Source organism: Ananas comosus, linkage group 7 (assembly GCF_001540865.1).
Source record: "Ananas comosus cultivar F153 linkage group 7, ASM154086v1, whole genome shotgun sequence".
NCBI lineage: Eukaryota > Viridiplantae > Streptophyta > Magnoliopsida > Poales > Bromeliaceae > Ananas > Ananas comosus.
Window position 1 is genome coordinate 11,389,649 of NC_033627.1, and position 23,663 is coordinate 11,413,311.

Here is a 23,663-nt window from a genome sequence, read left to right on the forward strand (position 1 = left end):
AAAGAAAAAATATATAGAATTTATCAGAACTGTAGACTATTTTGAATCTCGGAATCAACTTTTGAAAAATTTGATTTTACTGTCAACCTTTCGATTTGTTTACTTTGAGTCACGTAAATGCACTTTGATTTCAAATTTCAAATTATTTTTTATTATTTTAATAAATTCATTGTTGCCAGAATAATATGAAATACACTAACTAAATTCGTAAAGATAAACAATATATTTCAATTTTGAAGTCACGGTAGTGCCAAGTGGTTAGTCAATTCAGAATGGTCTATTGATTAAAAATTTATATGAATCAATCCATAATTGCAAAATTTTTAGGGGCGCATGTGAAATTATCCTAAATTGAAAAAGAAGCTATAACGGATCGACCCTAGTGCAAGCGATAAAAGATTTGATGGTTGGTATAATGAAATCTAATATCTAAAATTTGAATTATAGTTTGAATTATAGTTGATTCACATTTCCAATTAAGTTTATTAAAAAATAAAATAAACTAAGCAGTTAGCATGGTATTTTTTTTTTTTTTAAAAAAAGAAGCTGTGTTTGGTGTTCGGGGGCAGACAGCGGACGAGCGGGAGGCCTGATCGGGGCAGGTGCGGGCGGATGCGGCTGTCGGCGGTCGGATGGGGGAGGCCCGACCCGAAGGCAGATTCTGAGCCGTCGGATCTCGGATGACGTCACACAACAAATCCCGAGAAAAGCAGCTGGGGTGGTGCCGTTGTGCGCGTTCTTTGTGCCCCTCCCTATAAAAAGCGATATTGTGTGTGTTTGTGTTATGCGCGTGTATATATGAGAGAGAGAGAGAGAGAGAGAGAGAGAGAGAGAGAGAGGTGAAGAGAAGTGTGACTGTGTGAGTAAAAAGAAAAAAAAGAAAAAAAAAATCTCATAAAGACCTTTTGGAAAGAGCTATTAATTAGAAGAGAGAGAGAGAGAAGAGAGAAGAGGAGGAAGAAATTGGAGCTAATCGATTTTCACGATCGTTTTTATATTTATTTATTGAGTTTATTTGAGAAAATATTTGCTTGGTATGTATTAATTACTTATTTAATTTAGTAATTTATCCAAAGGATATAAAAATAAGAAAAAAGAGGAGGAGAAGGAGCGAAATTCAAGAAGAAAAGAAGAAGATTTTCGTAGTATCGGCCTCCCTCTAATTTCTTCTTTTTTTTATTTTTTTTAACACTTTTTCTAGGTAAAACTGGGCGTGCGGAGGTCTTTCTCTCTCTCTCCTCTTTTTCGGATTTTCATGGGCCTGTTTTGAAATTTTTTTTTTTTGTTTCCGCTTTCATCTTTGGCGCGCATAATGTAAAAACAGGCTCAAGTTTTTTAAAAATATATATTATTCGTTATTACGTTTTGTGAAAATTTTTGGGTGGGATCCTGGTATGTGGATTTTGCATTTATTATTATTAGTGATTTATTATCTATGTATTATTATATTGTTGTGGGGTATTTTTATATGATGTTAAAAGGAGACCTGAATTCTCCGACCGGTGCGGTCATAGAGGACAATTCTCTTTTTCTTCGTTTTTGTTTGGTTTGAGTTGCTTCTTTTTTCTTTTTTAAGGTTCGCCTTTTCTCTCCTTTTTGCCAATTTTTAATTCTGGGCTTCCTTTTTTTTTTTTTCTTTCCCTCCCATAATCTTCTCTGCGACCCTCCTCACGAGTTCTGGGCTCCAATCCTCGCACCCTTTTTTTTTTTTTTTTTTTTAAAAAAAAAAGAGAAAAAAATCGCGAGAGGAAGGAAACTGGAAAAGGACTAGAAAGTAAAAACAGGAAAAGTTTGGAGTTCTTGGCATAAAATCGTACGAAGGTACGATATTATTCCTCTTCCTATTTACTGTCCCCAACTGGCAACTGCTAATACCCTCTTTGTAGTTTTGTTTTATTTCATTATTTTTTAAAATTTTTCTTTCTCTGTCTAAAACCTCTCTATTTATGAGTTTTGAGTGCGGCGGTGAACCTGGTTTTTTTAAATTTTTAGAAAAACTTCAAATACCACCTGTAGTTTCGTAGCTTCTCACTTTACTATTCTCACTTTACTATTCCGTGGTTTAAAATGTATCACTTTTCTATTCAAAAATTTTATTTTTTTATTATTTTTGTTATTATTATTTTTGTTAAATCAGTGATAAAGTTAAAATTAAAGGGTACTGGAATGAATATTTAATTAACTATAGATGGTGTATCCAAAGGTTTATTTTGTATATAATAATAATTTAACGAAAAGTTAACGGAGGAATTGATGAAAGAGAAAAATAAAATCATAGGGTGCTAAATTGATACACTTTAGCATAAGGTAAGTGAGAAAGTATGAAACCCCGGGGTGATATTTGAAATTTATCCTTAATTTTTTATATATATATATTTTTTGTCTGTAGGTGTAGGTGTATATTTGTGGGGGAGGAGAGAGTGGAGAGAAGAGTGGACGAGGGTAATTTGGTAATTTCGGTTCCGGGGGCTGGTGGATAAAATGGACAAGGAAAGGTCGAGAGATGTGCTGCTTCGGGGAAGAAGCTCGCCCGCAAAGCGACAGCAGATGATGCGCGGCTCCTCCACCTCCCCTCCTGTTGGTACACTTCCTACTCCTACCCCTAGGGTTGTCAACGGATCAGATTCGAAACAAATTTTCAAAAATCCGAATCCGAAATAATTATTTTTTTATTATATTTTAAAACATATATATATTCCATTAAATTTAAATGTTTAAGCTACAATATCAAATATAAAATTTGGGTTCGGGTCGGGTACAAACAAACCCGAATCTAAAGCTGTTGGGTTTTCGTTTTTTATACCTGTACTTGAAACTATATTAGTTTAGTATTGGATAAGTCTATCCTGTTCGGTTTGGGTTTGGATAAAATTTCAAGTATGCATGCCCAATCTTTCACTTTATGTCTCCCAAAATGCCCCTAGACCTTTTTGCTTAATAAGGGTACATTTGTTTAGATGTCGGAATAAGTTATTCGGTAGTAATGTTTGCTTCATAACTTTCACTTTATGTTTCCCAAAATGCCCCTAGCCTATTTTTTCTTAATAAGGGTACGTCTGTTTAGATGTCGGAAAAAGTTATTCAGCAATAATGTTTGTTTCATAACTTTTACGCTGCAAGAATTTTGCTGGCTACGGGAGGTTTTTTAGTGCAATAGTCTTCTCCTAAAATTTTATTCTAAAAATATACCTGTTAAATTTTTATTTATAAATATGGTCCTATAAAAGCGGTGAACCAAAAGCGGTGAACTATTCACCGCTTTCTTTCTTTTTTTTACTTCTTTCTATATTACTACGATGGTAAAAGCGGTGAATGGTTCACCGTTTTTCTTCTTTTTCCACTCTTAAAAAGGAGTAATGAATGCGGTGAATCATTCACCGCATTTAGAGGTCTATTTTTATAATTATTTTTTAAAAAAACTTATTTTTACAATTATAAAAATTGATAGGATTATTTATAAAAAAAATTCGGCTACGGGCGTGTTTGGTTTCTTGAAAATATTTATTTCAGAAACTACATTTTGGCCGGAAAAATATTTTACTTCCATTTGGTTTTTAGGGAATGTCGTTTTTTCCAAAATGCTTTTTGCCGAAATTCATAGAAAAATGGGGTTTTTGTTTTCCGAATCTTTTGTTTGGAAGCAAAATCCGTGGACAATAGTGTTTTTTGTGGAAAATTCTTTTCTTGGAAAACAGTGTTTTCTGACTTTTCTGAGTAACCAACCACGCCCTACGAGAATTTTGTTCTGTAATTGAAAAATAAAAATTTTGATTTGTTTGGATGACGGTACAAGTTATTCAGTGATAGCTTTTGTTGGCAATCATTTCTTTTTGTGTGTGTGTGTGTGTGTGTGGAGGGAGAGTTAGCAAGCTACCCCGTTTCCTTTATTATTTTATAGAAATAAATTCAGCTAGAAATGTGAAGCAGCTATGTTTCAAAGTTAGGACCTCGGGTGTCAACTATCAAGCCCTTAGTCAACTGCGGTAGGTCGTTATTTGTAAGAAAAGTATTTTTATTTGTAAGAATAGTATTTTATTTACAAGATGATTTATCTTATCTCGAGAAGTTGACTTGAAGGCCAAATATGGTATGCATTTTTAGTTGTTTGATCATGCTTTTTAGCTATTAGTTTCAATTGGAATAAATGAAAGAGATGCACCGAGTAAGATGAACGTGCATCCAAACATCCCTTCATATCTTGTTCAATGAATATATTGTTTAACATATTTCCTTTGGTTATTTGACGGGGTACTCGATAGTTGGTTGATAAGAAGTATGAAAAGATATCTACAACTGCATAATATATTCTGTGTGATCAAGTGCATTTGGGCAACCTAAGAATTTGAAAGCCGGTTTTTAGAGTTCCCTTCTCACATGCTATAAATGGTGATGGAGCTGGGGCCCTTTCTTGATAGGTACAAAGCGGACTTGAATTTTATTTTCAACATTTTCCCCGATGTTTGGATTCTTATACCATTTATTTTATTGCTCCAAAGTGCAGACTTGAATTAAATAGGGTGAAATTAAATGAGATTATAAGCCTAGAAAGATTTAAACTCAAGATCCACTACACTGAAACTAATATGTGGGTGTTGTTTAAGCTTGAGCTTCTAGAGTAAGTGTGTTCATCATTTCTGATTATCAATACAACCTCTAAATCATTTTTGTCGTAAATGATAAATCGCCTAGTATGCGGAATTTGACATCCTGGAAAGGTGGAAGTAGTAAGATTCCACAAAATCAAACTCTACCGAAGCACTATCCGGTATAGCTTTAATTAGCACTGTGTAACTTGTTTGACATCTAAACAGACGCGTAATTTACTTCCGATAGAACATATGCACTAATCTTGTGGTGAAATTTATTTTGCATTTTTTTTCTTTTTCTTTTTTTTTAGGAGGGTCTGAGGGAGAGGAAGGTGAGCCTTTTAATCCACTGCCTACGACCACTTGCATCAGTAGTCTTACTAGTAGGAAGAGATTGAGACTCCATGGAAAGGTTGTTTTCCTTTTTCCTATTTTTGTTTCTTAGTATTTGATTACATGGTTTACTAGTTTTGTGCGTTTCGTTGTTGATTCTCTTTCTCTCTTTCTATACTGTATTAAAGGTCATAGAGGAATGTGATGCTGTTGATCCTGCACTAGTACCCAGGAAATTAAGATCAGGTAACAAGTCATGTATTGTATTTTTGATCATTTAGTACAATTTGATTTACTATTACATAGAAATGTGACAAATTGAGATTTAGTCCCTAATTATTTTTTGCTTAAACTGATTAGTCGCTAGTCCTTCTCATCGTTACAAGTCCTGCGTAATCTTAAACTTCTGCTGGCAAGCAGTTTTACAGTTTTACTCCTTAAAAAAAATGGCTTTAGAGAGAAAAGGGAAATAAGAAGTTCATTTTGTATGAAATGTCACACATCATTGATGGCTCCTTGCAAATGTTAGAGAGACATAATATGCATTCAGAGCTGATATTTAAGTTAGGATTGGGGACTAATTTGTTTAAGTGATAGGGACCAATTCCAATTTGTCGAAAGTTAAAGGGATTACTCATACAGCAGTCCTGGTATTAGCATAGCTCATTTTACTATTGATGAAGAGATTCGTCCAGCTTGGTCGCTACTCGCTGGTTACGTTAGTTAAAGTAACTTTGCTATGTCATTCCTCCTCGTGCCAACGTATAACATCAGGTGTAGCTATCTGGTACATTCCCCTCCTTGATTGATGATTGGATGGGAATCTTGAGCCCTTACGTTTTGGTTCAGTTTCTCTTTAAACTTTTGGTGATATGTTGTCAATATCTAGTGTTCTTTTGGAGAATCTTTGTGTTCAAAAGTGCTTTATCCAAGCGAGAATCAGAAGCTACTGTTCTGGCCCTTATCCGCCCACTACATGTAGTTTCTTCCAGTATCAGATGCCACACATAAGCATTGTTAATTGTCTCTCATTTTTACTATCTTCTACTATTTACTAGACTATTGAGTGTCATTACGACATTTTGTATGTTGTTTGCTTTGAATTTCATGAATTATTCTGATAATCTTGTTTAGGACGACAAGGTAGTTCGCAGTTCACACTCAATTCTTTTTATCCGCAGCTATGAACAAACGCGGCAACCAATCAGCATCCCCACCATTGTTGGATGTAGAAAAGAAACAGCATCTTCCCTTTGATGCTATGGGAAATTCCAAGCAAAAAAACACGGTGAGTTTTTTCATGAATTAACCCATTTTAATTTACTATAATTTCCATAATATTGAATTGAGAGGACACTCTTGGTTCTTCGTTTAAGTAGCCGCCTGATTCTCTAACTAAAGATGAGGAAGAAGTTGCCGAGGCTTTGTATGCCTTGGCGTCAACAGTCCCTACGACTTCACTACTCACTGATCGCCTGGAGAGGACGAAGTTAGAAGATAAGTCGCTTCCAAATGTCGCATCCACTTCTTATTCGGAAGGTCTGATTTTATTTATTATTGATGGGCAAAATGCAACCGGAAGTACTCAACTATTTACCAAAGTTTGAGTTTGGTTCCCATTCTTTCAACATCTACAGTTGGTTCCCTACTTCTGTATCCTATTACAATCCATGCCCTTCTATTGAATTTCCTATCTAAAAAGGACTGGAGGTTTCCACATAATGACAAGCAACTGGTGGGTGGTCACTTACATGGTGGTTACATGGACATGTCCTTTTATTTTGATGGAAGAATCCAATATAAGGACAAAGGTTGCAAGTGAACAAGAAATTGCGGACCCGATTAGAAAGTTTTGAATGTTATGGACCAAGATAAAAACTTTGTTGCAATTTTGAGGACCACCGTTGCATTTTATCATATTCTAGTTCCTTTTAACTTTTGGGTTGATTATTTACCTTTTCTGCGATTCTAACTTTATCTGATGTTGACAGTTCCTTCAAAAGATGGCAAAAATTTTTCACCAGCTTGCACTACTAATGGAGTGACTAATCTCTCTACTAATCTCGGGGAGTCTAAAGTTGAATCTAAGAAAGTTGATCCTCCCATAATGGATCAGCCTCTCATTACATCCCAGAGCCCACTAAAAGTAGAACAAAGGTCAACAACAGCTACTCATTGTGTTAATCCTGGAGCTCCCCATCTATCGAGAGGTGAAGTGAGAGAGAATCTATCTTCAGGGAATGCTATGAGTTTCCCAAGCTCTTTGGGTGTTTCGGTTCAATGTTATTCTGGAAATCGGTAATCATTTTTTCTAATTTCCCATTTTTCTAGTTGAGATATTTACATGTATTTCCACTGGAAAATGGTCGATCTACATACACATCCCAAAACATTAAACTAAATCCCTCTATGAATTAGATGACTTCCCAACTTAGGATAAGGCTTGCATTTCTGCAAGAAACTTTTAGGGCTATATATATGAAAATTTAACATTTTACTGGCGTGTATATATATATATATATATATATAAATAGATTAGTTTGAAATGATATATCTAATATATATGTAGAAGCCCGTCTTCATTTAGCTTATTGTTGTATAGGGAACACTTCTTGTTCGTCTTGTTTATTTATTTATTTGGATGTAGATCACTGCAACAAACAAAATCTGATATTCCACTTCTACCACCACCCAAGACAGATGGCAACCACTGGCTGGTAATGCTTCTTTGCTTCTTGCTGCAAGTTTCTTATATTGGTTTTTCTTGATATGCGAAGTAATGCATTTATGTTGCATTTCATTTCAGTTTGGATCTGCTGTGTCTGATATGAAGGTGAATAAAGAGCGACTAGCTAAGAAGAGCACTGAAAAAGGTGTGAATTTCATATTGGAGTTGTCAACTTCGCTTCTTTTTTTTTTCTTTATTTTTCGAGAAAAGATCCTTTTAATTTTCAAAAACAGGACTCTTTGTTGTTTTTGAAACTTTTTTTGCACTTGGAAGTTTTAGGACCAAACTGCCCCTTCGCTACACGACTGCAATGCACAGTTTCAATTGATTGTTGGACGGTTTTGAACTACAGGTTGCATAGTACTTCATAAAGGGTTCATCCATCATTTGGAACTATATATTGGTATTCAATGATGTGCATCACTGTTTCCATAGCTGAGGACCAGATTAGATTAGACCTAATAGTTGGAAAGTGGGCTGCACTATTTAAGTTGTGTAAGCCAAAAAAGAGGTGTCACGTTTTTTGCAAAGATGATAGAGCTATTCTCCTTTTGAAAAGGGTCCGCCAACTTTATTCTAGGAATAAGATATTTTAGCTGAAAAAACATCTTTTTGGTATAGTTTGGTTCGAGAACAAGTTATTTTTGCTTATTTCTAGAATAGCTATAATTTTTGGGATAAATAGGAATTAGACCAATTTTGTGTTTGGACGAGAATCGAGATATTTCTGAGGAATAAGAAAAATTATGTTTGGGCGATTGTGTTAGAATAGTAGGAATAAGAGTAATTATGATTGAAAACGAAAATAATTTATCTAAATAATAAGCATCTAAATATTAGTAAAACAATATTTTAACAAGTTAATAAATTAATTAATTTGGAATACTTTGTGAGACGATGAAGAATGACGTTAATTAGTGAATAACTATAAAAAATAAGTTTAGTTAATACATTAATCGATAAATTAAAATATTAATTATTTAGATAATATAAATATTAGTTAATGATTGAATAAGCATATCAAATATTTAATTCTTTCATTAGCTAATTAAATATAAATAATAAATTAATTACTATTTAAATATGTATTAATTTAATAAGTCAAATGATTATTAGTTAATTATTAAAAAATTAATTGCATTAATTAATAATATTTTATAATCATTTATAATCTAATTAGTAGAGGCATAAGATAGAGAATAGCTTGTTCCTCTTAATGGGTAGAACTACTATTCTCTCTCTGTTAACGGGTTATTCCGAAATAACCCGTTAAGAGGAGAATTACTAATTCCTTGCGCCGTTTGGGAGAATAAGAAGAATAAATCTCTTGTTCTCCCTTTATCCCTTGAACCAAACATGGCCTTTAAGTCTAGTAACTCCGTGTGATGATGATTATCTAAAGTTGTTTTTTCTTATCAGAAGCTGCACCTTCCGTCCAGCATCGCTTGTCTAATACCAATCATGGGCATATGGCAGTGTAATTTCATTAACCTTCTTTTTTGAATTCGTAGATGAACATTTCACAAGAATTCTATTTTCTTTTAGTCATCATTTTTTCTTTTTGCTTTTCAAATTGCTTTCTAATGTGCATATGGTTTTTCAGGCCTTCTTCATATATTGGAGCAGTATTTCCAGATACTTCAATTGGTGTTGCTAGACCTAGTCCAACTGGAAATCACGATAAGGTGACCAATATACCTGAATTTGCAATTTTGTTCCTCCTAACATTGGGCCTTTTGGTTCGCTTGGTGGCTGGAGCTCTTGTAAAAATGCTGCTTGAGTAGCACTGTTCGAAGAAACATTAACAACTTTTTCCTCAAAATCCTATCAAGAGCTTTCTAGTCTAGCTGAATTAGAAGCCTTGAATTGAAGCTTCTACTTTTTGGGTCCTAAAACCACGCTACAGCTTCTGGCACAGCAATTGCTGTAAACATTTTGCTTGCCATATGCCTAGCTTCAATTTTTTAGAGGAAGTTAAGTCGTTCGAAAAGCAAAGCCAAAGGGCGTGTAATCACACGTAATCTATTGAAGTTAAATATTTTCAATATGATGTTCTTGAAATAAAGCTAAATACTAGTTTCGTACATCCTTTCGGTAGATATTAAGAATAACTGCTTTTTGATGGAATACTGCTTGACCAATCATTTGTTGTAGTCTTAGCGATGCCTTACATAATATTGCCCTAAGATTTTATAATTCTTCTTCCAACTTTTGAATTTCGGCATATTTTGCCTCTTCTCTGCAGCTTCCCATATCTAATTTTGGCCATAAGAAGTCATGGAAGAACTGTGCAACCCATGTCTACATAGGTCATCTCATTGAAGTGTATCAAAACAAGGAGAAAATGCAGGCATCATCAGCTACTCCCCTCGATCGGTCAAAGCCTGGCGTGGGATCAAAACCGAGAGATGGGTTACAAAATGGTTTTAATTTTGTTTCGCCTCCAAAACCGAGAGATGGGTTACAAAATGGTTTTAATTTTGTGTCACCTCCTGCGAAAAACATCACTTTTGTCGATAGGAATGTGCACGAGGTCAAAATGCATGCGTCGCATAATGGAAGGCTTCTGCCCATTCATCATCAGCGTCCCGACATACATGAAACTCATTCGCAGCCAAGGATGGTAAGTACTAGCGTGGTGAGCCATAGGAGACTAGACATACGGCTGGCTAAGTTTTGAGCTTTTGCTATAGCAGGAAACTAAAAGGAGCTTTTGGGTCCCAAAAATAGAAGCTCAGCTCTAAGATGGAGCTTGTACATTTGCTGCTACAAGAAGTTGTCGAGGGGCTTGCAAATGAAAAAGCTGTTATTGCTTCTTCAAAAAGCTCCATGCAAATAGCACTGCTGTAAAGCTCTAGGGCAACCAAACGACCCTTGGTGTTTTTGTTTATCTAATTAGCTTTGAATCTTTTTTGATTGTTAGGGTTACGATCTCCTCTCCTTGTCGGCTGGCCATGAAGCTCATATTTCTGGGAATGGGATGAGGACATCGGGACAGCTCCATGCTCCTTTCCTTCAACCCCACGTTCCACCGCAACATTCTGCTATGCCCTTTCCTTTCTCGCACATCCCTTATACTCAGCCTTATCCTGAGAATCTAGTTTCACCAGCCAATCAACAGGTATTCTCTCTCTTTCTTTTTCATCCCCTCTTTTTCTCAGATGCATTAGGAGTTTCATGTTTATTTGTTTGATTGCATTCTATAATCGTTAACATGTCTTCTGATGCATTCAAGTAGTTTAACGAATTCGGTCCAAATATGTTTATAGAGATACCAATCCTTCGTATATTTATATGCCTGTAATTTAGTCACTGACCATGGATATTTTTGGGGGCTTCGATTTGGCAATTCTGGTCAACAGTGTGTCGCCAAACTGGCACTAAAAAATTTGATTAGTTTATTCTACATCTACTACCATATTAGAGCCTTTTTGGCCTGACTGAAGCTTCTGCAGAAGTGCCTCTGAATAGAACGGTTTAGCGGCATTTGACTGCTTTTCTATGTAAAATTTTTTTGAGAAGTTCTTACATTGCAGTTAAAAGCAGTAGTTTCAAGTTAGAACTGTTGATTGTCGAAACACATAGGTTCATTTCATTTTCTCGCTCTATTTAAAGCACTTTAGCCAGAATTTCCCCAGGTTTTATTTTTCAAGCCCCTATTGGCTGAATCTTGTTTATAATCCCCTCACCAGCCTCAAGCTGCAACAAATGCAGTATTTCCCACCCTCGGCTTACTGTTTACAGAACTTCTAGCTTCTGCTTCTCAAAGTGAAGAAGCCGTCCCAGAATCAACGCGAACTTGGAGCTAACTCTCTTCTTTTGCAGATTCAGTTGCAGTTACCCCATTATGTTGGCAACCCTTTCTACGTGTCATACGGGAACATTCCGGGAAGCTCCCCAAAGTTGCAACAGCAACAGCAGCAGCAGCAGCAACAGCAGAAGCACTTTTCACCTGTCCATATGGCTCAATACAGGCCGCCGTGGTCCAACGGGAAGTTGCACGACTCTTCTTCTTTAGCTCCGATTCAACTCCGGCTTCGTCCATGACCTCTCGCAACAACAGAGATGGGTCTCAATGGTCCCGCCGCTTAGATTTACTGAAGATTACTAAATTTTAATTGGCCAAGAAATAGAGAAATGAGAATAGCTGCTAGATTAAAGGCCGCGACAAGTTACGTTGTGCGGCCGAGCACAGTTGCATATTCTAGTGTTATGTACCATCTGTAACAGTGGAATCCATTGTCAGGGAGGAGAAACAGATGGACACATACATTGGAATGTAATTTATTGAAAGAATTTACTTTTTAGGCTTTTAAACTCTACAATAAGAGGGAAATTTGAGAGGATATTTAGAACCCAATGGTAAGGAGGAAAAAAAAAAAGATGCAAGGGAAATGTTTTACATGAAATTGGTATCTTTGATTGTAATTATGTAAATGATTCCGAAATTTTTTTTTTTCTGCTTTACTGGTGATTTTGAAGTATAGGGGGTGAAGTATATGTTCCATAATCTGTCCTACCTTGAATATATATGTCACCAACGAAATCAAATGTTTTATTTTTTATTTAAGTTTAAATTAAATGTATTAAATTTTTATTATTTTAATTAAAATAAAATTTTCGAATAATAAAAGTGTCATAAAAGCAACTGTATATTAAACCATGTTTATGTTAGTGTGCTATCTAATGTTTAAACTCTAGCTGTAGGGATTTTTGTTTATATACTTTTTACTACTATTCAATATTTTTAATTTTTTCATTAGTAAATCATTAGAGTAGGGATATATCGAAAGAAAATTGTTTTATTACCAAAAAAGCATTTTGGTCAATGAGGGATAAATAAGGTAGGGGCAATTGCTTATATACTTTTGAAAAGTTTCCGACTTTCTGATTTATCTCTCAAGGTTAATATTAAAAATACTCTTTTTACGTTCTAATCTATTTCAAATATATTCCTAAAATTAAAATTTGTTAATGAATTCTGTTATCTTTATAAAATAACTATTTTGCCCTCTTAATATTTGCCCTTAAGTTAGGGGCACAAAAAGTATTTTATTTTTTAGTCTTTTCAAATATACCCTTCTNTTTTTACTACTATTCAATATTTTTAATTTTTTCATTAGTAAATCATTAGAGTAGGGATATATCGAAAGAAAATTGTTTTATTACCAAAAAAGCATTTTATTTTTTAGTCTTTTCAAATATACCCTTCTATCATCACCAATATTTCTTATTTGCCCTTAAGTTAAGGGCAAAAGTGATAGTTTAATTTTTTTTAACTGTGATAGATATTTAACTCACGTTTAACCCAAGTTAACTTAATTAGTGATAACTGTAGGGGTATCTTGGAATAACGGAGGAATATATGAGGGATATATTGGAAAGAAAAAAATAGAGATAAATGAAATATTTTCTAAGGGATTTTTTTTTGCAAATAGCTCCCTGAACAATTTTTATTTTAAAAATAGCCCTATCAAAATTAAAATTGCAAAATGGCCCTGTTCCTGCCACGCAGACGCCACGTCAGCGCCACGGGGGCAGGGCCGGGGCCAGGGTGTTAAGTTGAACACGGTGAATCATTCACCGTGTCTAAACACGGTGAATGGTTTACTGTGTTTAGTACGTATTTTTTGTATATTGAAAAATGGAATAAGGAGTAGGGATGTCAATAGGTATGGATATCCGAAATATTATCCGAATCCAAACCCGAATAAATTATATATNTATTTAGAACCCAATGGTAAGGAGGAAAAAAAAAAAGATGCAAGGGAAATGTTTTACATGAAATTGGTATCTTTGATTGTAATTATGTAAATGATTCAGAATTTTTTTTTTTCCTGCTTTACTGGTGATTTTGAAGTATAGGGGGTGAAGTATATGTTCCATAATCTGTCCTACCTTGAATATATATGTCACCAACGAAATCAAATGTTGTATTTTTTATTTAAGTTTAAATTAAATGTATTAAATTTTTATTATTTTGATTAAAATAAAATTTTGAAATAATAAAAGTGTCATAAAAGCAAGTGTATATTAAACCATGTTTATGTTAGTGTGCTATCTAATGTTTAAACTCTAGCTATAGGGATTTTTGTTTATATACTTTTTACTACTATTCAAAATTTTTAATTTTTTCATTAGTAAATCATTAGAGTAGGGATATATCGAAAGAAAATTTTTTTATTACCAAAAAAGCATTTTGGTCAATGAGGGATAAATAAGGTAGGGGCAATTGCTTACATATTTTTGAAAAGTTTTCGACTTTCTAATTTATTCCTCAAGATTAATATTAAAAATATTTTTTTTACAATCTAATTTATTTCAAATATACCTCTAAAAATACTTTTTTTACATTCTAATTTATTTCAAATATACCTCTAGAGTTAAAATTTGTTAACGAACTCTGTTATCTCTATGAAATTACTATTTTGCCCTCTTAATATTTGCCCTTAAGTTAGGGGCACAAAAAGTATTTTATTTTTTAGTATTTTCAAATATATCCTTCTACTATCACCAACATTTTTTATTTTTCTTAAGTTAAGGGTAAAAGTGATATTTTAATTTTTTTAACTACGGTAGATATTTAATTCACGTTTAACCCGAGTTAACTTAACTGGTGATAACTGTAGGGGTATTTTGGAATAACGGAGGAATATACGAGGAGTATATTGGTAAGAAAAAAAAAAAAGGGTAAATAAATATTTTCGAAGTTTTGAAAGGGATATATAGACAATTATTCAATAATAAGGTATTGTCCCTAAACATAAATAATCTTTTAAAAAAATTTAAACATTATTTTATAATTTAAATATATATTTCGGGTATTCCTTGTGGATTAGGCGTTGTCCCACCAAGAGAGAGAGAGAGAGAGAGAGAGAGAGAGAGAGAGGGAGGAGGAAGGAGAGAGAGAGGAGAGAGAGAGAGAGAGAGAGAGAGGATGGCGGGGATGGGGGATGGGTACGTGGGGACGGCGCAGGATGCGGTGAGGATACGGCGGCTGGAGAAGCAGCGGGAGGCGGAGCGGCGCAAGATCCAGGAGCTCAAGACCAAGTCCGCCGCAGCCGGAGGACAGACTGGCCTCCTCCAGTTCGGCTCCGGCACCTCCGAGGTCGCCCCGTCTTCCGTTCCCTCCCCCTTCCCCCCAAATCAAATCATGTCCCCCCTCAATCCAAATGATCTCTTTTCTTTTCGCTCCAACTTTTTTTTTTTGTTCTGGGGTTCTCTCTAGCCTTTATGAAATTTGATATCTGTTGATGTCTCTACACTCTGATTAGGCGTCAAAAAATTTTGTTTTGTTTTGTTTTGTTTTTTTTTTTTTTCAATTTTTGTTATGATACCTAACTAATTGTGAACCCTAGTTCCAGGTGCTTCTTTTTTTAATTTTTATTTTTTGAATTCTATGGGAAATGATTATATGTGCGCGATTTGATCTATATTGTTGTCTGCGTACTCTAATCAGGCATCAAAATTTGATCTTTGCTTTCCTTTTTTTATAAAATTTACAGCTTTTTTTTTTTTTTTTTTTTTTTTGTTTTTATTGACCTAATTCTTGTTGCCTTATCCAAACCCTAATATTGATTGTTGCAATCCCCCGAATTCTCTTATGATGATCTCTTTCTACTTTTTTTCCCTCTTGTTCCTCATGTCTTTTTTCCAGCAAACATCCATTTTTCTAAAAAATTTTAACCTTTGAGAAATGATTACAAGTGAGAGATTTGATATCTGTTGATGTATCTGACTCTGATTGCGTATCAAGATTTTCTTTCTGGGGTAAATTTACACTTTTTTTTTTTGTTCTATTGACCCTAGTTCTAGGTTATTGAATGAACATCTTGTGTTCTAATTGGGAAAAGAAAAAACCTTAGGAAAACCCTACTATTGATGTTGATCTCCCCCTCTTTCTTGTTCCTCCTCTCCTCTCTTTGTTCTAACAAATCATCCAAATTTTTTTAAAATTTTATTTTTAATCTCTGAGAAATGATTATAAGTTAGCAATTTGATCTCTGTTGCTGCATCCAGAATCCGATTATTAAGCATCTTTTTTTAAAAAAATAAGTTTACAATTTTTTTTTTACTGACCTGATTGTAAAAAAAAAAACCCTAGTGATTAGGTGATTTGTGAGGCATTACTTATACAAGACTTGAGCTAGCAGATATTCTACCTTTTGATATTCAATTTATATGGTTTAAAAGATTTTTAGATCCTACATCGGCAGGGTTTCATATGACATAAAAGAAAGAACTCTGACTGACTGAATTAGGGTACTATGACTTGATTTAGTCGTAAGAATACTATTTCACTATGTGACAACTTTACCACTTGATCTTATATCTGTGGTGCGTGCATCGCTCGGTGCATTTATGAGGCCTCAATGTGCTTTTTGCCTATGCAACAATCGTACGTAGATTGAGCAAAGGTTTGCTATATCATTGTTTGAGACAATTTACGTGTTGGAAGAGAAATTTAGGCAATAAAAACTCGCAATACCTAGGGTTGGTTCTCTAAGGTGAATATTGGTTTTCTAGCTCTGAATGGGCCATTGTCAAAATGAGCATCGAGCATCATGTCCTAGATAGAACCATTCCTCTGTTTTGGAGCGGTGCATACGAGCTGTGGCACAAGGTTCTATCAGTGTTTGAAATGGTGCTTGGCGCGCACCTTAGGGCAGCTGAAGCGCAGCACCCTCTCTGAGGTGCGTGCCTAGGCTCTGAGGCGCGAGGCGCACGCCTCAGATGCACCTTGTAATATTTAAGTTTAATGGATCTAAGGTTTGGGTTTTTGGGTCTTGAGTTTTTTCAGCCCCCCCCNCCCCCCCCCCCCCTCCCCGCGTAGGATAGGAGCAGCAAGAAGCAAGAAGAAGCACTTTTAAGTTGAAAGTTGAAACATAATTTTTATGCATGTGATTTGTTTGCTTTTTTATGGTTACTTTGTTTTCATATGGCTATTTGGAAAAATTTTCATGTAAAACATCAATTTAAACTATGCTCTAGAAGACTTTTGCGTCTTTTTGTGCCTCGCGCCATTTCAAACACTAGCCATTGTTTGAAAAGACGCGCCCCTCGGCGCCTAGGCGCAAGGCGTGGGTCTCAGCGCCTCAGCAATAGCAAGGCGCAACGCTATTGCTGAGGCGCGAGGCGTGCACCTCAAGCGCCCTTTATAATATGCCTCAAGCGTGCCTCACAATATTTAAGGTTAGAAGGATTTTGGGTTTAAGTTTTCGGTTGTCAGATTCTAAATTTGATTCTTATACTTAAACCTGCTTTAATCTTAAAATAACTCAAAAAAATCATAAAAATACCAATTGGATTAAGTTAGAAGGATTTTTGGTTTTAAGTTTTCGGGTTGTTGGGTTCTGAATTTGATTCTTGTACTTAAATCCGTTAAGATACTTAAAGAAATTCTAAAATAACCCAACAAAATCCTAAAAATACGGCCACTCATCCCCTCCTGTCCCTCTCGTGTTCTCCATGTTCTGTCTTTGTTGCACCGTGCACCCACAGCAGCGGAAGCACGCAGCGGAGGCTGGTAGCAGCAGTAGCAAGCAGGAAGCAGCATCGACAGCAGGAAAAACAAGCAGCAGCGGCACCACAATCACTTTTTAGTTTTAAATTTAAAGTTGAAAACTTGAAATATATTTATTAATTTGAGAACCTATATGCATGTGTTTCTTTACTTTTTAATTTGAGAACCTATATGCATGGTTGTTGTGGGTTCTTTTCTATGTAGAATATCAAATTAAATTTGGCTTAGTAAATATGTGCCTCACCTTCTTGAGGCGTAGTGTACCTCGCAGTGTGCCTCGCGCCTTTCAAACACTGCTTTAGTCTTTCTACACAGACTAAACTTAGGCAGTAATATAGAAATAGAGTTGTTACAAAATAGTTGGTTTATTGTACTTACTAGATTTTGCTTGGTTCTTCAACATTTTCTTCATTTATTTTGATATTCTCCTACTTATTCCTACTACCGCAGTCTCTTGTGGATTTATTTTATCCCTGTTAAACAGTATATATCGTGTATTTGAGAAAGCAAAGGCTCCTTTGTGCTACGTAGAGTATTTACAATGTGATCTATTCGGTGGTATGCTGTGAAGGCCCTCAAGATTAAACTTATTCAGAATATGCATAAAATGCCCCTGGATTATAAGATTTTGACTAAACTTCTCTCCTTTTGTGATTATATATATATGAAGGTTTTTTTGCTGATCGGAGCGTACTATTCTATCTTATCTGTTTAAACTTGTTATTAGTAAATTGCTATAATATAATATTAGTTGTTTGCTTTTAATATGACAGTTATGCACTCATAATTAGAATTACTTTGGATGTTTACTGATTAAATTTATTTATGTTTTGATGGTTTCAGATTCTTGAGACTGCATTTAAAAAGGAAACAGTTGGTTTAGTTACAAGAGAGCAATATGTTGAGAAGGTAAGAGGGGCCGAACGGTTTATCAGTGTCAATGTGGATTTTTTTGTCTTTAATAGGGAACACAAAATGACTGGCTACATTTCCTGTATCATTCCTGTGCTTTAGAGAGTCAACATCCGGAGCAAAGTTGAGGAAGAAGAGAAGGAAAAGCTTCAAAAATTGCAACAAGAGTTAGTTCTATGATCTTCAATATTGTTATGTTACTTTAAAATTCTCCTACTCACTTTTTTTATTAAAAAAGGATTCGCTACGTCGCAGAGAAGATGAACTTCAGTTACAAAAAAGGAAAAAGAGGAGAGTGAAGGGAGACCCGCGGCTATCCTTTGTTGATGATATCGAGAATGAAAGTGATGAAGATGACGCTGAGAACCGTATGCTCTTTTTTATCTCTTCTTCCCCTTGCACTTTGCCAAAATTTCTGCATATAAAATTGTGAGACTATCAGTTTGTTGGTGCTTATTTGTTGATGCTTAATTGTTGTGACACTCCACTGATTGTACGTAGCGCCAATTGGCTTAGAACTTGATGGTCGGTACTTGAGGTCCCAAATTCGAAGCCTAATTGCTTCACGTTTCTAGCTTAGTTTATTTCTTAAAAATATGAACGAAACGGATAGCTTGCTTTCTCTTTCTCAACACAAATAAATAAATAAATAAATTGTGACACTCCTCTAATGTATACCCAGTTTTATGATATATTGACATTAGCCTGAAAAAAAAAATCCAAAATAACGGTTCAGAGGGGTTCAGTACGACACTTTTGGTTCGATGTGATTTAATGGACCTTATAGGTTCTAAATGTCTTATGGAGAATGCGAGTTTGTGCTCTGCAGTTTTAATAGGAGATAAGTCCGCAATCTGCTGCAAGAGAAAATATTATTGATTATGACTCTGCATTATTTTTTATAGCTAGTTTATTGGATTCTTTTGAGGATATAAATTTCGGTAAAATAGGAGAATGAATTTGCAATTTGGCTAATTATTCCTTGAACATTAATTAGTGGTGAGTGATTTACTTTGTGAAGAACAATTACAAAGAATGTGACTTTTCTTAGATTATCACAGTATAAAAACTGTTGTAAGGTTATACCTGATATCTTTCTTGATTGATGAGGAAATTAAAAAGTAGTGGACAAAGTAAATTTTCCCTCAGAAATTGTTTTAGTATTTGTGAGGCATTGACTCTAAGCGCTGAAGTCTTGGGTACTTCTCTGTTGTTACTATTTTGTGGAAGAAAAGCAATCTCAATGTTGAATTTAACGCTTGTTTATGATTGCCTATATTTGGCAAAGATTTTTTTTTTTTTCGCCACTTTGTGCTTACTAGTAGCTAAAGAGGGGTGGCATTCATAGTCTTTAAAAATATAATTGCATTCTATATCAGAAGTGAATGAAGCAAATCAGCAATATCATGGTTTGTCTACGTCAAATGCTTTCTTATATATATATATATATATATATATATATATATATATATATGTATGTATATATACTACTCATATATTATGATAATTACAGCTTACAGTAAACTATGGCATGCATTATAGCACTTTGTTATTGTGTTCCTTGATCAAATAGTTCTTACTTGTGCAAGCAAATGCTTCTACCTCTGACCGTGGAAACTGGAAATCTTGCAGTAATTAGTTTTAAGATAAGATTTCTGTAAATCAAGCCAGATGACTTACTAATTCTATATTATTTGCTATTTTAAAAATCTATTTGTAATTGATTATGAATAGTAGTCGTGTGGAACTCAACAGAAAAGGCTCTTAACTTTGTCTAACTCTACTTATTATATTTTGTATATTGTGTCTATAGAGGAAAATCAAGGAGTGAAAAGGCTTGGCCAGGGGAAGCTTGGGAAAGATCCGAGTGTTGAGACTAGCTTTTTACCCGACAGGTATCACGTGTCAAGATAAATTTCTTTCCAGTGTCAATTGAAAAGAAATGATTTAATACTCTTCTAATTTTGGTTGGGCTTTAATCTCTGAGCTCTGTTGCCAAGAATGATCTTCCAGGGAGAGAGAGGCAGAGGAACAAGAGGAACGAGAAAGATTGAGGAAACAGTGGCTTCGTGAACAGGAGATGATCAAAAGTATCTCCCTGTTCTAATATTGATGCTATGATTATTCTGTTAGATAACTCAATTATATTAACTGGTTTGCTACCATATTTCAGATGAACCGCTTGAAATTACTTACAGTTATTGGGATGGAACAGGCCATAGAAGAGTTATCCAGGTAAAAAATATCTTGGGCTGAGTATAGGTTTAGTCCTTGAAATTTGCCCTGGTTTAGCCTCTCAAATTCGTGTGTTATAACAAATAAGTAATTTCTGGTTATCTAGTGTTTAAAAAGATACTGTGTCAACAATATTGGTATAGTTCACTGACACATCAGTTTATTTGGGTCGCAACTTTAACTATGATGCTGGCTCAGTGTTACATTTTTCATTGTTGGCTAACAGAGTGCCTCAACTGTTTTGCGGGGCAAACTTTAGGGGCTCAGTTGTTAAAATTGGAATTCTTAGGATGAAATAAAAATCTTGAGATCAAGCTTTGGGAACAATATTTGTACCCATAGATCTGTTTCTTTGTAACAAATCATGTCTAAGCTCTGCTGTAATCTTTTTACCATGACTCAAGAACATTGTCTTTGAATACTAGGTTCGGAAAGGTGATACCATAGGAGAATTCTTGCGAGCTGTTCAGCAGCAACTTGCGCCTGAGTTTCGAGAAGTACGGACAACATCTGTGGAGAATCTTCTCTATGTGAAAGAAGATTTAATAATTCCTCACGTATGTCATTGTGCTCTAATTTGTCTCTTTTTGTCGTCACATTATGTTCCACTCTGATAGTAGCTACTTTAATATATTCCCTTTTGGCTGATATGATATTTTTGAAATTTCAGCAACACAGTTTCTACGAGCTAATCATCAACAAAGCGAGGGGCAAAAGTGGACCGGTAATGCCTATTCCAGTTAACACGAGTTTTTTTTCCACTCTTCTTTTTGTTAAGCTGTGACTGTTTTCTGTACTTTATTAAACACTCCTATTTACAGAAGTAGCTATTAATTAAACTTTTTAAACTTTTTGTAGTCTATAGTTGGTAGATAAATGCTTTCTTTTCTGGTACAAGCTTATCCTAAGCACTATCATTCATCAGACGTCTAGCCATTCTGTAAGAAATAATCAACAACGTAATCCGATCTATGGGAACTGTCATATGTAAATTTCATGATCATGAATGTTAAGTTTTCTGGATAATTATCTACACACCAAAATCTGTCTAGCAGAAGATCTCATCAAAAGTATATCCTGATTTCATTTTTTCTCAAAAAAAATTGGGAGAGGATAGAAATTTTTAATTCAGTTGTTTTTCATCTACCATTTCGCTTGAGTGTAGTAATGCTCGATGCATATCTTTAGATTTTAAGCCTTTTCCTCTAAGTTGTAAATTTGCATCCGCAGCTTTTCCACTTTGATGTTCATGAAGATGTGCGTACTATAGCTGATGCGACCATAGAGAAAGATGAGGTAACATGTCACATCTTCTTTCAATCTTCTTTCAATTTCAGCAAAATGAATGTTTAACGTGTCAATGGTCTGTATTTTTCTTCTGTATAATCATTTGTTTGATTGTTTCATCTTGCTCCTCCTGGCTTAGCCATTACTTGAGAATTTTCTTGACATTTTTGATTGTTAAGATTCTTTAGCAACCCGTTGGAGCTTGCTAAATTGAGAAACCTTCTGTGTCATGTGCTATCTTGTGAATTGTTTGATTGAATTTTGTGTTTATTTAATCAAACAATAATAATCAACAGCATGCTTTTTTTTTCCCTTATTTTATTCTGGATGTTAATCTGTGATCCTTTAAAACATAGTTTGGGGCGCTTCATAGTTGGAAAAGAGAAGGCATTAAGTTTAACTGTGTTATTTGTGCATGTGTGTGTAGAGAAAGAGAGAGAGAGAGGGAGAGAGAGAGAGATGCAAACTTGGACGGAAATATGGGACTTCTCCTTACGCTTATCCAATCTATCTTAGTCGATTTTGTTTGGAGAGGGAGAGAGAGAGAGAGAGAGATGTAAACTTCGACAGAAATGTGGGACTTCTTGTCATGCTTACCCTATTATAGTTGATTTTGTTTAGTTTTGTTGATGCCCACGCGTTCTAGCTCGCATCATATTTTGCTATTTGATCGAGAAGTTTGATTCATGAAGAGTGCCTTTAGTTACTGTTGATATAACACCGGACAAACAACGAAAGTATCCATTGATTTATCCGTAATAAGATTGCAAGAATGTAATTTGAAACCTAGGCATGAAAATGTGCGTTTCACATTTGAATGATGTTAAATTTGATTTATTTTTCTATTGCTTTGCAGTCTCATGCTGGAAAGGTTGTGGAGAGACATTGGTACGAGAAGAACAAGCATATCTTTCCCGCCTCGAGATGGGAGGTTTGTCCTCTGAACTTTCGTGCGCTTTTTTACCCGCCTGCGAATTAAGTACCCGCTTAGCCTCGCCCGAGCTTCTATATCAAAGTGCCGTTTGCGTCAATTCGCTCAAATAAGCTGTAGTAGTAGTTTTCACTAAAATGCTACCCAACAACTATGGCGAGAAGCTGATGCTTCCGATCGGGGGCTTCTGTTTTTGAAGCATAGGAGCTCGTAAGTTAGGTTCCCATCGCGCTTTTCATTGAAATATTCTCGACTAGTCTCGCTCCTTGTTCTTCAGATATACGACCCGACTAAGAAGTGGGAGCGCTATACAATCCACGGGGATTAAGCTCGGAGTGTGCGTAAGCTGAGATTTGGGTTCTCGCTTTGTAGTTTATATGTAACCCACTTTAGACTTTGTTGAAGCCTCTTTGCTCAGAGTAGGATCTGCAATTGATCACAGTTTATGCTCCTTTTCTTCGCACTGTAAAAGATATTGAGTTCTTGTTGGAGAAAGTGTAATATCACCTCCTTCGCGAAGATGATGGTGTAATCTTATGATGTAGTCGTATTTTTGTTAATTTGGTGCTGTGATTAGCGCTCTTAGGAGTCACATCTCCTACAATTGTGGCCTTAGTGGGATTGTTATAGAGGTCAGGAGTTCGAACCACCACTTTCGTTTTTTGATCTTTGCAAATAGGTGTCTGAGCTTTCAATTTTGGCAAAAAAAAAATTTTTGAACTTGATCGAATAGTTCAATAGGTTTATTTTTTCAAGTGAATTTAGTAATTACACTGTCGTTTTAATCGGGGATGTTGTATGCATAATTTTATAGGACTTCAAAATATAAGGAAATTTATCTGATGATGGAAATTAAATTGAACTGAAATATATTTTTTTTATTTTTCTTACATGTTTGAATACAAAAAAAAAAGTTTTTTTTTTTTTGTGTGTTCGGAAGCTTTATAAAACAATATGCAATATATAAGACCACGACGTTATATTATTAATAGCTTTAATTGAAGATAGGGACCTATTGAATTGTTAGATAAAGTTTTAAAAAAATTTTGCCAAAATGGAAAGTTATCTAATGATATTTTATCAGAAAAGGGTTAATTTTATACAGTTCTCTGTAAATATAGTAATTGC

At 34.9% G+C, this 23,663-nt stretch overlaps 2 protein-coding genes across 3 annotated transcripts; both read left to right on the top strand.

Annotated features, from left to right (window-relative positions):
• LOC109712857 lies at positions 1,709-12,131 on the top strand. 2 transcript variants are annotated; one of them, XM_020236641.1, is made up of 14 exons: positions 1,709-1,821; positions 2,390-2,581; positions 4,898-4,998; positions 5,108-5,165; positions 6,101-6,207; positions 6,299-6,458; positions 6,911-7,217; positions 7,567-7,636; positions 7,726-7,792; positions 9,067-9,124; positions 9,251-9,332; positions 9,893-10,270; positions 10,571-10,768; positions 11,473-12,131. In XM_020236641.1, the coding sequence occupies exons 2-14, from the start codon at positions 2,482-2,484 to the stop codon at positions 11,692-11,694; spliced, it is 1,908 nt and encodes a 635-aa protein (XP_020092230.1). In that variant the 5' UTR covers positions 1,709-1,821; positions 2,390-2,481; the 3' UTR covers positions 11,695-12,131. The 2 variants fall into 2 exon arrangements, with proteins under 2 accessions (XP_020092230.1, XP_020092231.1); XM_020236642.1 differs by lacking the exons at positions 1,709-1,821; positions 2,390-2,581 and adding an exon at positions 4,260-4,415.
• LOC109713521 (protein XAP5 CIRCADIAN TIMEKEEPER) lies at positions 14,542-23,095 on the top strand. Its single transcript, XM_020237648.1, has 12 exons — positions 14,542-14,755; positions 18,014-18,079; positions 18,185-18,249; positions 18,338-18,450; positions 19,896-19,977; positions 20,096-20,172; positions 20,256-20,317; positions 20,743-20,874; positions 20,988-21,041; positions 21,548-21,613; positions 22,461-22,535; positions 22,813-23,095. The coding sequence occupies exons 1-12, from the start codon at positions 14,585-14,587 to the stop codon at positions 22,861-22,863; spliced, it is 1,014 nt and encodes a 337-aa protein (XP_020093237.1). The 5' UTR covers positions 14,542-14,584; the 3' UTR covers positions 22,864-23,095.

Coding starts and splice junctions, on each gene's coding strand:
- LOC109712857 (XM_020236641.1), top strand. CDS start 2,482: ATGGACAAGGAAAGGTCGAGAGATGTGCTGCTTCGGGGAAGAAGCTCG. Junction 5,166..6,100: donor ACCCAGGAAATTAAGATCAG/GTAACAAGTCAT, acceptor TTTTATCCGCAG/CTATGAACAAACGCGGCAAC. Junction 6,459..6,910: donor ATCCACTTCTTATTCGGAAG/GTCTGATTTTAT, acceptor TGATGTTGACAG/TTCCTTCAAAAGATGGCAAA.
- LOC109713521 (XM_020237648.1), top strand. CDS start 14,585: ATGGCGGGGATGGGGGATGGGTACGTGGGGACGGCGCAGGATGCGGTG. Junction 19,978..20,095: donor ACTAGCTTTTTACCCGACAG/GTATCACGTGTC, acceptor ATGATCTTCCAG/GGAGAGAGAGGCAGAGGAAC. Junction 20,318..20,742: donor GCCATAGAAGAGTTATCCAG/GTAAAAAATATC, acceptor TTTGAATACTAG/GTTCGGAAAGGTGATACCAT.